Source organism: Pimephales promelas, chromosome 7 (genome assembly GCF_988280905.1).
Source record: "Pimephales promelas chromosome 7, fPimPro1.hap1.1, whole genome shotgun sequence".
Taxonomy (NCBI): Eukaryota; Metazoa; Chordata; class Actinopteri; order Cypriniformes; family Leuciscidae; genus Pimephales; species Pimephales promelas.
Window position 1 is genome coordinate 29,937,991 of NC_142775.1, and position 17,278 is coordinate 29,955,268.

Consider the following 17,278-nt stretch of genomic DNA (forward strand, 5'->3'; position numbering starts at 1 on the left):
TGATCAATGCACATACATATACACATAAAATATAGTAAACACAGAAGCTTAACTGAACTTGCTTGACGTGAGAACAATTGGTGTTCTTTCTCTTAAAAAATATCTGAATTTGTCTTCCAAAGATTAACTAAAATGAACCAGGTTTGGAACAAGGAGAGGGTGAGTTGTAATTTTTGATAGTAGAATCTTAATTTTTGGATTAACTGTCCCTTGAACATGTAATTTCTCTAGAAGGCCTGTCACTATAAAAACGGTGTAAACAAAAATATCATCAAAATTCTAACAATGTGGGGAAAGCTTGAGAGAAACACAATCCAGGAGAAAGATTATATGAAAATGGTGAATAGAGGTACTGGAGTGTGTAAAAAGTGGAAGTTTAGAGTAGAGACCTAATTGCGGAGTAGTGGGGTTGCGGGAGAATGAAATGACTTGTGGACTCCCACAAAATAAAAATCTCTCAAATAAAAATATCTAAAAACAAATAAATTATTATTAACCTATTGCACAAAAGCAACAGGTTTTACAGGCGCAAACATAAGCCCTGGTCTGAACCTTGTCAAGCCTGCTGCTGCTGCTGCTTCTGATTGCTTTTAGAGGGAAAAGTTGTGCATAACTGCTGGTCTGGGATCAGTTTTCTCTGTAAAACTAGCTTATTGACGAAGCTTTTGGCAAACAATCCAATGCGTATTTGTGTTTGCACTCTGAAGTGCGTCAAAGGTTTCTATTTACAACGTTTTGCTGCATTGAGCAATGTAACCAATCCCAAAAAACATCTGTTGATTTCTTGAACACATTGGCTAATCAGAGGTGTTTAAGTTTAGTTTTTACCTCTCATTGTATCAAATGAAATTCTAGACACATATGTAAATAAATAACTAACTGTGCAGTGTAAACATCGTCATTGATTATAACGGAACTGTGTGAGATCACGATTAACTAAAATGGGTGAACTTTTTTATGAGATTACAAAGGGAGCGCTCTTTGCACGCTTTCTGCCTTGCCAAATCACACATGGAGCAGCCAACGCTTGTTTTCTGTTAAAATGAACCATGGTTTGTGAATGTGGATGCATTAATAACAAATCATTTATCGGGAGCGTTTATGCTGGGATGTGTAGGTTGTGGCTACAATGAAAAATCCATCCCACACAGGTTTCTTGTTTAGAGGCTGAAAACTCGTCAGTGTTTCCTGCAACATTACTTTGAAACTACAGCGTCATGCTGAAACCGCATCTTCCTATTGAAATCCCTTTGCAGGCTACACACATACACACAAAAAAACAATCAAACAAGCACTGGAACCAGTGCAATCCAACTCACATAGAAATTATATAAGAAACACTGCACCATCTTGCACACACAAACCAAGCCACTTGCAGTGTTCATTATTAGGGTGTTTGTTTTGAATATTCAAGCATTGTGTTTTGTGCAATTCGTGCACTAGGAAGGAAGAAAAGACCAAGAGAGGAAAAGACTTTAAGAAAGGTTTATTAGCAATGAATAGGAAGAGGTGTAGATGACTGAAGAACTGATGACTGTAGCGCTGCATTAGATTTACTGTAGTTAGACAGAGAAGACTCTTACCAGCTCACGTGGAAGGAACATGTCTTCCTGTCTGGCCACAACCAGACACACACTGTCCCCATGTTTAGTACTGCGTAACATGGCCACCAGTTCCTCTTGAGAGCGGCCTGTAATGTCCACACCGTTCACCTGAACACACGCATGCACACGTTTCAATGGATTTCATATGCAACGTCACACTGATGTGAAATAAAAGAGTTTTTCCATTTAAAGTAGTCTCGCATTACTATCTTACACTAGAACGAGACTCACTTCTAGTATCCTGTCACCAGACTGCAGGCGGCCATCTTTGACAGCAGCTCCTCTTGGTAAGATGTTTTTCACGAGGATGGGGCCGGGCCCGTGCACTGAAGAATCTCTGGTCACAACGGTGAAGCCCAGACCTTCAGGACCTGCGAGGAGATCAGAGTTTAAAACGATTGACATTCGAAACCCAATTAGTCTGAAATAATGCGCTAATTTGTGTGTGAAGCCTATTCTCTACGCAGTCAGCACGCTTATGCCAGCGAGGAGTCTGTGAAAGAGCCCACCATCTACAAAGATTTACGTCATACTTGAAGTATCATTTGGGTATATTAACAACTGCTGTGTAAAAGAAAAAAAAAAGAAATGTAATACTTTTATTCAGCAAGGACGCATCAAATTGATCAAGTAACAGTAAAGACATTTACAATGTGACAAAATTGTATTTCACATAAATGAAATGTAGCCAGCACTTCATGCCTGCATTATAAACAACTCAAACCTCAAATAATCATTAGACAGTCTCTATAAAATCCCTCATAGACTATACTGTACATTGGGGTGGGTCTGTCAGAGGCCTGTCAGGGAGAGTCGGGCTGATAAAGGCTGTCCTTGTGCGAGACTCAGATTAGAGTCCCCTGGCTTCAGAAACTGAAGTTTAATTTCACACCTTAAGTTTAATATTACCCTGTAGGTATTGTGATTACCATTGTTGGTATTTTCTTAGATGTATCCATGTGTCTATACTCTGTTTTATTTTACCTCGTAGGTAATTGATTACCATTGTTGGTATTATTATAATTGTTACCTGAGTTCATGATCATGGTGCGTATTTAGGATATGTTTTGTTTTGTTTTGGTATTGTTTTGCCTTGATGAGGGAGAAAGGGTTTCCCTTCCTTCCCTTCTCATGTTTTCATTTATGTACTTATATTCAGAATTGCTATCGAGTATTATGATATTGTGTAAGGAAGTAATTATTATTGTTTTGTTTTTCCTGTTTTTGGTAACCGGGGTGGGTTCAAATAAGTTTGACTTCTATCCACTCCGTTTCGAGCAATAGATTTAGGTTTGGTTAAAGTCGATGTAAATATTATGAATTTAAAGGCTTGTACAGATTAACCAAAATGCTGCGCATTGCCTTGTCATGTGTAACTGTATATTGCTCGAAATAAATAAACAAACAAACAAACAAACAAACATATGAGCACATTTCAAAAAGGCGGAGTGACAAGGACATGCAAAAAGAGATCCAGAGTGAATGTATATGAAAGACCGAATCAGAGACTTTGCGCAAGCAAACATCGAAAGCGAGAGGGAGAGATAATGTTAAAAACCATACGCATTTCTTAAAGCAAACAACACCTTGACCCACAACAGAAAGGTCATTAGACATATAAAAATGACCTCCCGAAACTGACATTTACACTCTTCAGATGAAATTCAACAGTTCCACAAATCTTGGTTTAAAAAATAAGCATCTAACAAGAAATCATGCGTGTGATTCCTTTCAGCCCAGATATTAGAGGAGGCTACTGTCTAACACAGGTGGTGGTCCATTTAAACCGTGCTGCCGCCTTGACCTGTGCATATTGCTTCTTACGGCGTTCTTGATGCTGTCAAGGATGACTGATAGGTAGATTAGAGAATGGGCTATAGCCCCCCGTGTGACACGAGGCACGTCTTTGGTCGGATATTTCCGGTCCTGTCCCTGAGCTCAGGGATAAAATGATGGACAGAGCATGTGGGTGAAGACACTAAAGGGTAGACGGCCTCAGGGCCAGTGGTTGTTCTTTAACACGCTATGCATCAGACTTCAGAGGACAATACATATCGAAGCCAGTTTGTGGAAAAATTGACGGCATTTTTTTGCTCGTCATTTAGCACAATCGTTTTACGGTCAGCACTTTTTTGTTCCAGCAATGAATTTATATCATCATTAATGGCAGAATCAATAAGAACTTAATAGACTTTGCAGCCTGAAATTATAGCTTCATTCATTCGGTTAGACTGCCAAACCCCCCGACTACAAATTTGACCAATGTTAGAGTGAGGGGAGAGAATCATATTAAAAGAAAGTACATTCATTTATAAGATCTTGAAGGAATTCCATTGCTCAATATATATATATATATATATATATATATATATATTTAGTTTTAATGTACTATGTAAGAATTATGTTTTATTTACTTTTTTAAACTGGGGCCCAAGGACAAATAAAAACAAAAATAAAATAAAAATTAACTAAAACTATAAAAAATTTAAAATGTTACAAAAAAAAGTCAGTAATCTCAGGTCTTACTACACTGTTAAAAACAAACGAAAAGAAAAAAAAACATGTTTTTTGAGTAACACAAATCCTACAATATTTAAAGCTACAGCCGCAGTTTTTCCTCTTTATCGCCATCTCTGTTCGAAATCTGCAATTGTAGTTATTCACGGAATTGTCAACTTTGCGCGAGTTGTACTTCGACATGGCACAGCGCGGATGAACATAATGTTTGAGGAGAGTGTGCATCTGTCAGTCACCACGCCAGTGTGTCATTCAGTATGATTGTTATTTTTGGAAGTATGACCAACATTATAATTTTCACCAAAAAAATGTCATCTGAACAAGTAACATCCATGCATTGAATAAAACATTGTTTAAATTGTGTTTAAACATGCATATGTCTATAAAAGAGTGTATATGTGTACAAAGAGAATCACAATGCTGACGAAACTTTTTTTAAATAAAAGTTGCTGATAACTTCTGAATTTGAAATACCGCAGTGGATCAGTTGCGCACTATAAACGCAGCATATGTGAAAGCACTATAGCGTGTGCTGCCCCTGTACCTCACACATGTAACACGTCACGTCTCTGGCATAGACTATAGTATTTAAAATAGCACGCATATGCATTAGTTAGATTCTCAATTTAATTTACAGAGTATCCCTGCAAAGTTTAGAGACTAAGATTAGTGTGTGTCTGGGTGGGGGGTGGACAATGATAACATTCATTGGCACAACCATAAATTAAAGATAACTTTCTTAAACCCAAATTGGAAAGTGTTTGAACAATGTTTGTCAAGCTTGTTCAAAGAACCATGAACCATTATCGCACATGCACCTGTGTAATAGTCCTTCAGACGCTAACAGTTTACAGGCCGTTATGGTTAGCGTTACAAAAACTTCAGACACTAAATAGACCTTTCTACTGACTCGGTTCACATCTGCAGTCCTCATGCCTCCTGCAGCAGGACTCTGGCATGTTCACGCTGGTGATCAGGGACCCTGGACATCTCTCTCACAGTGTTTTTTTCAGAGCAATAAACTGCCCAATACAGGGAGACAAGAAGGACCATCCTTGCAGTGCCAAACCGCATGTGACCATATGTCCCCCCAGAAATGTTCAAGAACATGCAAATGCCTTGGTTAAAATCAAGCAGGAACTGCCAAATCTGCAGATTTGAGGATGAGACCCACATAAAGCAGCTGGTGGACACAACAGATAGAGACACAGATACAGCTATTGATTTTGCTCAGGGACTCATTATTTCTCTAAATGCCAGTGAAATTTGTTTAGTTTATGTCTCAGTAGTTGAATCTTTGATGTCCACACAAATATGTAAAATGCTTGAAAAGCAGCTTGTTTTTTTGCTTAGTTTATATGTACACAGATACCAAAATTGTACATCAATTTATTGTTATTCATTTAAAATTTACTGAATAAGAAATGTGCAGTTGCCAGGAATTTATTGGCTGAATGAGGCATTTATCCTTTAGTGAAAAATCTGAATGCAGTATTGAATTTAAGTTGTCAACAATTCGTTTTTTACAGTGTATCTTTCCCAGTTGTTTACCTTTCTTAAGGTCGATTCTGAGTCTCTTTCCACCCTTTTTGTTTTGGATTTGAAGAGGTGAGGGTCCCAAGCTGTTTTTTAGGAGGGGGCTTTCGGCATTCTTGCCTCTGGGGGTGGGAGAGAGGCTGACGGGTAATGGAGAGCCCAGAGAGCGACTCTCAGGACTGCTGCTGGACTCGGCTTGCCATCCTGAGGAAGACTCCACAGGCCTCACCGTAGGCTTCACCTTCAGCGGCGGAGGGTCTTTCGTCCGTATGGATGCATCAGGGTTTTCGGAGTTGAAGAGGTGGCCGATCAGAGTCTTCTCAAAGCGTTCTTTATTAAAAACTGGAACAACTTCTAAACGAACGATGGGTGAACGCATGGCTTGACGGAATATTTCCTGTGCTCTGGTAAAAGACAAGGGAGAGAGAGATAAGGGACACACGATATAAAAAAAGCAATTAAGAGACAATCATTTTTTTTATAATTATTTGCAGGTTATTTGATGAAATAAATGAACCTGGAAACTAAAAAGGAGGGAAATTGTAATATAGTGAATAGTCTTGGTTTAGATAAAACTCACTCTGACATTTATTCTGACAGCATAATTGGGGTTATGACTAATGAGTCCTTCGCATTACAAATGACAAAGCAATCCACCTCCTTCATTTTTGCTCGACTGATTTAATTTTAAAACCGTCCATCCATCCTGAGCCTAATAAGATTAATGTGACCTTCTACTAGTTAGAAGTAATTCTCCTAAGCAGAAATATGTATATACAACGTATGCATAAATGTACATAATGACCATGGAACAACTGGGTAATGTTTCAATAGGTATGGAAAGATCTTTAGACTGAACTTAGTTAAGTCTATACGAGGAGCATTTTATGTTCCTTTCTATTATGTCCCGATATGTAAAGCCATAGAATTCAATAGTATGTCCTTTCTTTTTCACATGACTGTATATGATGGATGTATAATCTTGTTGATCTGTTTTCTCTCTATCTTGAGTTTGCTATGAAACATGAGCAGGCAACATTTTTTTTCTCCCTCAAGGCAAGGCATTACCAACATTATAAAACCCCATAGGAAAATCTCAAAAGAGCCAATGGTGAATTAGAGTTCCTGGTTCTGATGCCATACACCACTGTTTTTTTTTTTTTTTATTATTATTATTTTTATATACAAATACAATTCAGACAGCAGAATTGTGAACTGTAGTGTATTTACATACATCATTTATCTATTTTATTTGGTGACACTTGTAGTATAGAAGTATCAGGCTTCTCTGAAACTGACACAAATCTAACATAATACATTGAAAACTGACCCAAAACCAGATGATTTGTCGGGCCCTGACGGCTTTGGTTTGGGTAGCAGATCTCTAATCAGCATGACAGTGTGCAGTAATGCAGTGTAAGAGAAGGAGATCTGCTATACACAGCAAACAGAGCTCAGCAAATGACCATGACGGCTGAAAGGGCTCTGAAGCCATGAATTGAGTGTTTTTCTCCTTTTGAAACCAGTCCAAGAGTTGACCGCCACAAACAGAGCACAACAATGGACACCATGCTTGTTTTTACAACCATAACATGAAAAAATAGGTCTAAAAACTAAGTTACACGACAGGAAGGAAATGATGTCAGGAAGTAGAGACAGAGAAAGCAGACCAGAAGGTGAAGCAGAAATGCTTCAGTTCAGAGACTCACTGTGAAAAGGATTTGTCCAATAATTCAGCATCATTAATTTTAACGATACACTCATCGTCATGAAAGATGCCTTCTCTTTTCGAGCGACTGTTCTCCTCCACGCCTCGAATGTGCAGGCCTAGAGCCCTGAAAGAGAGCAAACCATAAATTACCAACAAAATAGAGCACAGCACCAGCCAGCCAGCAAACAGGATGCACTAGTGTAACATAATAGAACAACAACACATGACAAATACTAATAATTACACAGTAATTGCATAGTGATTACAAAAAGTACTATTCAAGTAATAACATCAATACTGTCCACACAAGTGTAGTTCTGAAATGGGGAAAAGACTATGCATTTGGTCTGAGTACATCACACTGTTTCATCTTATATATATATATATATATATATATATATATATATATATATATATATATATATTAGTGCTGTCAAACGATTAAAATATTTAAACACGATTAATCGCATTAATGTCATAGTTAACTCACGATTAATCGCAATTAATTACACATCTCTATCTATTCTAAATGTTTCTTGATTTCGTTTTGTCCCATTATATTTTTTTTCTAATTTTAATGCTCTTATCAACATGGAAAAGTGGGTCGGCTTGCAAATGTGTATTTATTTATTTATTTATTATTATTATTATTATTTTTTTATTGAAAACAACATTGGCTTATACTGTGTTCAAATTCACACTAGAATTCTCACTTGGAGCAAATAATCTCTCACACAATGTAACACTGTCCATCAATAAAAGGGTGAAAGAAATACCGACGAGGTCCTGATATTGACGAGGGGGCGGAGATCACACATAACACTTTGGTCTTGTCAGTGGAATTTGGCAAAATGTCAAAGTATAATTTCCATTCAGAATCTTACTGGCATCCATTTCGGCGTCCCGCGCTCATCATCCACTCAAAACGTAACGTCAACCAACTATTTGGCCGGCTCATAAGCCCAAACGAGTGTGTGTGGCGTGCCTGTTGTTTTGTTTCCGGTCTAGCTAGATCCGCTTGCGCTTTGGTCGACGAAGCAACAAAACGTCCTCGCGCAGCACAAGCCATTGTAATTAATGGGTTTCATAGCGCAGCGCACGTCGCGTCCTGTTGCAGAAGCATGTGAAAGAAATCGACAAAATTTGCTCGGCCAAAAAGACTGTTAATCGCACGATGAAAAAAATAATAAAATAACGCCGTTAAAATGGGTTTGCGTTAACGCCGTTAATAACGCGTTTAACTGACAGCCCTAATCTATATATATATATATATATATATATATATATATATATAGTAAAATGTATTTTACTTCCTTGCTATTTTTCTTTCTTTAATCTATATATCCATCAATCTATCCATCCTTCAACCAATCAATCAATCAATCTATCTATCTATCTATCTATCTATCTATCTATCTATCTATCTATCTATCTATCTATCTATCTATCTATCTATCTATCTATCTATCTATCTATCTATCTATCTATCTATCACTTAATGTATCTATCAATGTATCCATCAATCAATGTAGCTATCAATCTATTTATCTATATATCTGTCCATCCGTCCATCCATCCATCCATCTACCTATCTACCTCAGCTGTATAAAATATCAATAAAACCTTCTCGCTATTTACAGACTGAAAACCATTAGGTTTATGTTTTGCTTTATTGTCCTCCTTTTGCCCTCCTGAGCGCAATACAAAACTCACATACACAGACCGCTTGGCAAAACACAAGACAGCAGCACTATGGTTGGCAGTGATAAAGGCTATCAGGCTGGAGAAACTCATAAAGCAGGAGAATGGCAGCATGTATTAATCCCCCAGTCTTCATCCGCAGGCACCTCACACGAGCCCATTCAATGAATAACACATTCATGCATTACAGTGGGCCACAGCAGTGTCTGGCAAATTATAGAATATACCTTTGCAGAAATGTAGATGGAGATTTGGGGAGACACACTGGACTGAAATTGTTTCTTCAGTGAAGTGATATTTGACTGGAGGGATAAAGGTGAAGTTTTGGGTGAGTGTATGAAAGAGACTAAGCATATTTGTCGTCTGCTACTGACAGCCAGCAAACACAGCAGGAACAACAATAACTTGTGTGTGTATGATTCTACTCATCACTAAAAACATTTGCATGTCCACAGCTGCAGTTTAAAATCATTACTCCAGTCTTCAGTTTCACATGATCCTTCAGAAATCATTCTAATATGCTGATTTGGAGCTCAATAGATATTTCTTACGGAAGCAATAAGGTACGAGAGGTTGTTCTGTATCGTGAATAAGTAACGAATGAAGGGCGTTGTTAGGCATGATGCGAAGCAGAGTATGGTAACCGCTTTTATAAAACGGTTGCCGCACAATAAAAATATTAAAGTAAAAAAAAATGTATTAATGCAACTTTCATGAAGTAAAATTTCTAAAAGCCTTCCCACCGCTAGAAAAAAAAATAGTCCCTGACCGTGAACAGCAATAACATTCCAATGTGTAATATGCATGAAAGCTCAAATTAAAACAACACAGGAACTGCAGTGTTGCGCAGTGATGCATAGAACCATTGGGTGAAGTGGTCATTCAGTGTACAACATCTGTCACTTGGCTGTATACCCTTTCAAAATGTGCACCTTTGTACCTTATTTAACCCTAAAGAGTGCATATTACCTTAAAGAAACATATCAATACCTGAAGTATTAGTAGCATTTGAAAGGGTACTGCCCCAGTGACAGCTTTTATAACTCTTTTGTACTATATTTTATTACATCACATTAAATTCATGAAAAAAATTATATAAAAATGTATCTAAAGATGAAGAAACAGCCTAACTCCAAGAATACGTTACCACTGCATCTTATTCAGCATTTTCAACTGGTCCTCTAGTAAAAATGAGTAGTCACAAGCTCTAATATAAACTAATAACGTCTCATATTATCACCTCCAGACTAAACAAAAAGATCAATAACAAAAACAAGCATGCGGAAAAACTTCAATAACACACCGGAGGTCAGATTAGCGGCATAGAATGCGTATGAAGAGAAAGACGCATGGTCTGGAGCGAATTACCCTTGTGTTGGTGTAAGACGCGAGAGTGTGACCTGCTAACGCTCAGGAAGGATCTCTTCACCCCTCCATTAGATGTGCTAAAGGCTTCCCGTCCACATGAAGTCACTCTGCATTAGCCAGCAGGCTTGTTTACGTTATCGTTAGCCTCTCGTTTGGAGAACATTAAGGCTAGTCTTAAGATGGGTTGACCTTTGACACGCAGAGAGAGAGAGGGGGCACGGCATGTCTAAAGGAAACAGATGGAGGTTACGGCCTGTGGGGGACATGAGTAAGGGGGATGAGGGAGAGAAACGAGAAGAAAAAGGCTCAATCCTACAGGGAGATATCTGTCTTTATTAAGACTCCTGTGCTGTCTCAGTCCCTCGTGACTCTCTCTGATGACTCAGTTTCGGTCAGAAAGAGAAAGACTTATTTAGTGCATGACAGACAGTAGAAGCGCTCGACCGTAAAAAACATCTGGTCATTAAATGAGCCATAAGTTCAGGTGAGGTGAATGTTAGCTGAAGTAACTCAGAAATTGCACTTTGTGATTATGTGACCTCCAATAGCCTGTCTTCCACCGGCCAAATCAGGACAACAATATATTCTGCACAAAAACTCCAAACTATATACGCTAATGCAGCTAGGAATGTAACAGCAAGTATGCTCTGGTCAATAATGATTAGAAGATTATATTCATGTTCTATATTCAATCTAAGCAAACACACAAGGGATGGGAGGTCCAATATGTTGAACTTTTATAATGACAGGGTGATTTTGTGAAAAACATTTGCACACGTAAATATTGTATTAAAAAATAAAATGACTTTCAGTTGCTATTACTAAAGTGCACTTGCTTGAATAACACATAATATATACATTTATACATATTTGTATTAATTCAGCAAGTCTGTTCTCTACTTATACTTTTTTTTCCAACAGACACTGAAAGATCGATATCAGTTAACCACTAATTCAATATAAATATTGAATATAATAACCGATATTTTAAATCTATACTATTTTGTTTACATAAAAAAGTTATACAATTTAGTTACGGTATACAATATTTAATAACAGTAACAGTATAATTTACTGAAAAAGTATGAAGCAGCACAACTGCTGTCAACATTAATATTGATAAATATTTCTTGAGCATCAAACCAGCATATCAGAATGATTTCTGAAGGTTCATGTGACAATGAAGACTGGAGCAATGATGCTGTAAATTCAGCTTTGACATCATAGGAATTGATTTTCATACTCAATATATAAAATAGTTCGCAATTGTACTATTTGTGCTGTGTTACTGCTCAAATAAATGCAGCCTTGAGCATAGAAGACTTAAAAAAATATTACTGACAACACATTTCTGAACGGTCGTGTACTACAAACTAAAAATAATAATAATGCTGATATGGCCATCAAAGTACAGTACATCAAAAACTATAGCTGGTGATAAACAATGGAGAAAGTATTGTGGCAGAACATGTAACATTTAAATCTAAATTTGCAGAAACTTCTGTTTCGCAAATGGTCTCCCCCACCCTTACCGCTGAAGTACTTAACTTTTAACCCCTCTAACTCACCCCTACAAAACGCTGTGATGAGTTTCCCTGAGCCAGCAGCAGTCGATGCTGACCCCACAGCCCTGCTCCTGTCTTCAAAGAGAGCTGCGGGTTTATATACTGCTGACCCACTGGAAATACCAGCTGATGACCACAGGATGCCCAGCTCTCTACCACAGGAACACACTTTCACTTACTCTCGCTACCTGTTTCCCCCCGAAGTCCACAACATCAGCACATGAACTCACATATACTGTGGCTGTCCATATTTTTAAAATGCCTATTCAGTGTTCAACAACTTGGCTTGGATGAACAGTGAACTATACAGGTGCACAAAGAAACCAGATCATTTACATACAAAGTCTTAAAGTCACAATGAAATCAAAATAGACAACATTTAACTTCTCAATGCACATTTATGTTAGTTTATTGTTCAGGAAAAAAAGGGTTTGCCTTTGTGATGTTTTACCAAAATGTAGATTTTTTTTTCTTCCTTCAAAGAAACTTTTGTTCTAAGTTAAAAAAAAAAAAAAAAAAAAACATATTAAATTAAAATGATCAAAAACAAACAAACCAAAAAACATAATTTAATAGAAATTTAATTCAATTAAACAAGTAAAAATAAACAATTTTAAAGTAAATAATTACAAAATTAATAATAACTTTTTTATATATATTTTCGCCTGCCCTGTATTTTAATAAATCTCCTGATATGGACTTGAAAATTAAAATAATCTTTTAAAATTAAAATGTAAAAAATCTATCCAGAGATATAAACAATGCAATTTTACTGCAATTTATTTGAGCGGCAGAATAAAATAAGTTAAACATAAATATATAAATGTATATATATATATATATATATATATATATATATATATATATATATATATGAAGAGTTCAGATGCAAAAGCCTCTAAATGCCATTTGAAATGTTCTTCTAAAATGATCATTTTTATCAAGCTTATATATTCAAGTTCAATAATTTCACTTAAATAACAATTAATAGGTAATCCTCATTGCAATTTAACTGAAATTACTGAACTTAAATATACAAGTTCGATAAAAATGATCATTCTAGAAGAAAATTTCAAATGGCACTTAGAGGCTTTTGCATCTGAACTCTTCATATATATATATATATATATATATATATATACATGGAATTGAAAAAAAGTTATAACAAATAAATAATGCACTAAACTAATGCAAAACACACATACAATATATATGCATGTATATGTTATGTAATTTTTTTTTCACCCCACAGAATCTTCTGTTCTGGGTTGTGAAATTAAAATAATCATTTAAAATTAAAATGTGACCCCTCATTTGCTTAGAAAGATTAAATACATCAGTTTTGGAATAATTCAACGACCCCATGAATAATGGATGAAATTCAGAATATCTTTCCTATTAAAAAAAATGAAGTTGAGAGGAGACTGTAGAAGGGTTGGTCCCATAAATAAAATTCTTACAATACATTACAGTCATGAACTAAGATTAGCTAATTGCTAATCTGCTGCAGGTGGGAAAAAATACAAACAAACAAACAAAAACACAACTATGAGTCATCAACTTGGTCAGTTTTCCCATAAAAGAAAGACTTTAAATTAGCATTTCTGCTAAATGTTATGTTTGACAACCTTAAGTGGTACACTAGCATATAGACTATATAGATCTAAAATCTAAAAAGACTATCACACCCCACTTCTGGTTCATGACTTCAAAAGCAAGAGAGCAGCACAGAACATTCCCCCAATCATTCCCATAACATCCCCCCCCCCAAAAAAAAAAAAAAAAAGCTCTGACTGAATGCAGTGGAGCTTTAGATTTCTCTACTGCACATAACGGTGCTTTAGGTAAGACATGCATCATGAAGAGAGAGAGAGAGTGTGTTTGTGTGTGTATGTGTATGAGGAGGAAAGAGAGTGAGAAATGTGCAGTGTTGAACTAACCTTCCGCTGAGAGAGGAACAGTACGGCACCACGTGTATTCCTAGAGGCCCTTGTTCTCCTGAAATCTCCACCGTCTTTGTGAGGCTGCTGCACACACACAAAAACATAACCCATCAGTCACTTTATTAAGTCGTCAGACAGCACAGCATAAACCTGTGTAAACTCACTGTCTCCTGGCCCTCAGATCTCCTACACACGCGGGTGCCGAGCCGCAGTACATGTCTGTGAATTAGTCAGCTCCCTACCACATGATACTGTTTTCCTACATTCCCTGCTGAAATAGTTTCCGTGATATCTGCCTTTCTGACTAATTTTCAAATGTTCCTTTTTTTTCTGTTTTCCCATATTCAGCAGTTAATGTTCTTGGCATGTGGTGTGATGATATAGAAGGAGTGGAAGTGGATAGCTGTGGACAGAATGGTCCGTTTCACTGAGGCAGCGATCATCCGCCTTTAATCCACAACTAATAGCTCTTCATGAAGGAATATTTGCAGAGTCATACATGACTGAGTACAGTTAGGATGGAGGAGAGAGAGAGAGAGAGAGAGAGAGAGAGAGAGAGAGAGAGAGAGAGAGAGAGAGAATGACTTTGTAAACATGGTACATCAAACTCGTATAGACCCCTTTTGCGCCGACGTCACAGTTACGTCACGGCGCTAGCTGGAGGCAAAACAAAGTGAAAACTGGAGGCGGTCAATGCAAAACAGCACAGATTCGGCTACATAATAAGGAGCTTAAATAATTGTTACTATTGTTAAATGTCATCTTGTTGTGTTGTTTGGTGCAAGAATTGATGAAAAATGAATATGCTGTATCTGGAACTTTTATTTCTAGAAAATATTCACATCATTAAAATCGCACTGTAATGTCACTCTTTACATTGTCGTGGTCTCGGCGCTGACTCGGCAGAACTGCGGATCATACACACAAGTCTTGTACAGGACCATATAGGCATCTAAAGATTCATATGCCCTCAGTTTCTCTTTAAAATCGGTTTCTCTATAAGGTAGGAGTAGAAGTCAGGCCACTCAACCGAGGTAACGTACGTTAATCCTGTCAGATCATCCATGCATTGAGTGAGCGTGTAGGCGGCTACAGGTCGGCCAATCTCGTTCTGTCCGTTAAAAATAACTTTTGGAAATAACAATCCTTCATGAAAACCACAAAAAAAAGAATAATCATTCTAGGTTAATGCATTATTTTTTTTATCAACACTTGAATGTGGGTAATTTTCTTTAAATAAATAAAAAAACATTGAGCAAAAAGCTGAGAAAATCACATTTCTGCCAGACTAATTCAGATCTGATTCAGGACGATGATAAAAACATAGCTCGTCCTGGGTCGACATTTAATTCAGTAACAGTTTTGATTTATATACCGTTTAACGTTGATGATCGCATTATTTTACATTTGCATTATGTAGATGTGTGATAGCATCCCCTACCGTATAACAGTGAAAACACGTAACACAGTCTCATCCCAAAAAGTCATGTAACTGACGTTTTGGGATGTATTTTGACCATACGTCAATATCCGCCTTTTTAGGGCCCCCTTAAACGTCGGTAGATGGCGATCCCGGGCCGTCATACAACTGACGCTTTACCTTCAACGTCAGTTAGGTGACGGGTTAGGTTTAGGGTTAGGTTTAGGTATGGGGTAGAGTTAGGATCCCATAACCTCATCTACCGACGTTTAAGGGGGCCCTAAAAAGGCGAATATTGACGTATGGTCAAAAGACGTCCCAAAACGTCAGTTATATGACGTCTTGGGATGAGACCGGGTTGAAACACGTAAAGCCATAAATTTCCATCAATGGCGCGGAAATCATTGTCTTATAAATTATGGTAAGTTGTTCTATTGCATTATGTTGTTTTTATTGGACCACAAAAGGATTTTTTTTTTTAATACCCCGCTTGTCCATATAATGGCAGTAAATAGCGACCAGCATCAAGCTTTTTAAAAAACACACGAAATTTTTACAGAATGATTCCATGTGACAAGTGCCGTAAATTGCTAGTGTTCTTGGGGTAAACGACAGGGTATGGTGAAAAACAAAGCAAAATTTCACATATTATTTAGTTGGACTTGTGTGCAAAGCTGCATGATTTGCGCAAATGTGATCCTATTAGCGCCACAGTTTATCCCAATTTGTCCAGAAAAACCAAGAGTTAAGAGAAAGATTGATAAATGGGCAACATCTTTGAGGGATGGGTTGACTTCTTTGGTCCATCAGGTGTGAGTGAGCATGAAGTGTTATAGTAAAACACTGCAATTTAAAGAATGTGTGAAGAGTCTCTTTTCCTGAGGCCTTTACTTTCAACACAAACAGGCATTTAGACCAATAATTTACCAGTGCGTGTGTGTGAGGTCTCAATGACTTCAGCAGGCTGACCACACACACACACACACAAACATAAAAAACACCCTTCCCCAGGCCCCTGTTTGACTTTCATTCTTTCATTTTCCTGAGGTATGTAGTGCAGATTGTGTCTGACTGTTATCTAAGAGCCTAATTGGAGAAAGAGCTGAGACTGTTGAGATGCTAATGCAGGAGAGAGCTGCCTGCCCAGAGCTCAGAGGACTCAACACCGATAATCTACCACAGCACAGATAACTCTGTCCGAGAGAGAGAGAGAGAGAGAGAGAGAGAGAGATGGGGTTTAAACACAATCACCAAGAGATGGAAACTGCAAACAACAACAACAACAAAGACGGGGGAAAAAACTGTGGTAAGCATGAGTAAATCCTGTGAAGTGCAGTTTCATCAACTCACCAGAAGTTTCGTTAATCAAGGTCGGCTCAAATAAGACATTTCAAAGAGACTCAACTCCTTGAGGAGGGGTGAAGGAGACCTGAAATAATTGGGGTGATCAGCACTCTTCTATTTTGCATTTCCTCTTTTACTCTCCATTTCCATGATCATCCAAAGATGTTATATTCTAGATTACATACAGTGCACTATCCACTTATTCTTTGGACTATGAGCCATTTATTGTTCAAAGTGAATTTCATATTGTTTTTTGTCATCCACCTTCATGGCCTGATAGATACACTACACAAGGAAAGCTGCAACGGTTGAAATGCAAGTACATAAAGTGTCTAACATCCCACACTTTGCTTTTTCCGGTTCCTTAAGTGCATCATCCGGGTATTTGAAGTGCACTTGTTGGAATTTTCAGTGTGAACACGCTACTCACACTATCTATACAAAAGGCCAATTGGAATCAAATCATTCCAATTGATAAATCTGGATGTAGTGTTTACATGACCGCTAAATTAAGTGATTGGGTTGATGTGCGTGTTTGTCACAAGATACAACCCAGAAGATTTTTTTGA

The 17,278-nt window shown here is 37.4% G+C and overlaps 1 protein-coding gene across 5 annotated transcripts in view; it reads right to left on the reverse strand.

Moving 5' to 3' along the window:
* The window catches only part of pard3bb (par-3 family cell polarity regulator beta b), a 305,177-nt gene that overhangs the window by 152,950 nt on the left and 134,949 nt on the right, over positions 1-17,278 (reverse strand). For 2 of the 5 annotated variants that reach the window (XM_089133317.1, XM_039683213.2), the window contains exons 7-11: positions 13,943-14,029; positions 7,367-7,492; positions 5,673-6,061; positions 1,836-1,975; positions 1,584-1,712 (exon numbers count right to left, since the gene is read on the reverse strand). In XM_089133317.1, coding sequence (XP_088989443.1) covers positions 1,584-1,712; positions 1,836-1,975; positions 5,673-6,061; positions 7,367-7,492; positions 13,943-14,029 — 871 coding nt within the window. Of the gene's footprint in view, positions 1-1,583; positions 1,713-1,835; positions 1,976-5,672; positions 6,062-7,366; positions 7,493-13,942; positions 14,030-14,109; positions 14,397-17,278 lie in introns of those variants that run through there. The other 3 variants (XM_089133319.1, XM_089133318.1, XM_089133316.1) reach the window with 3 other exon arrangements.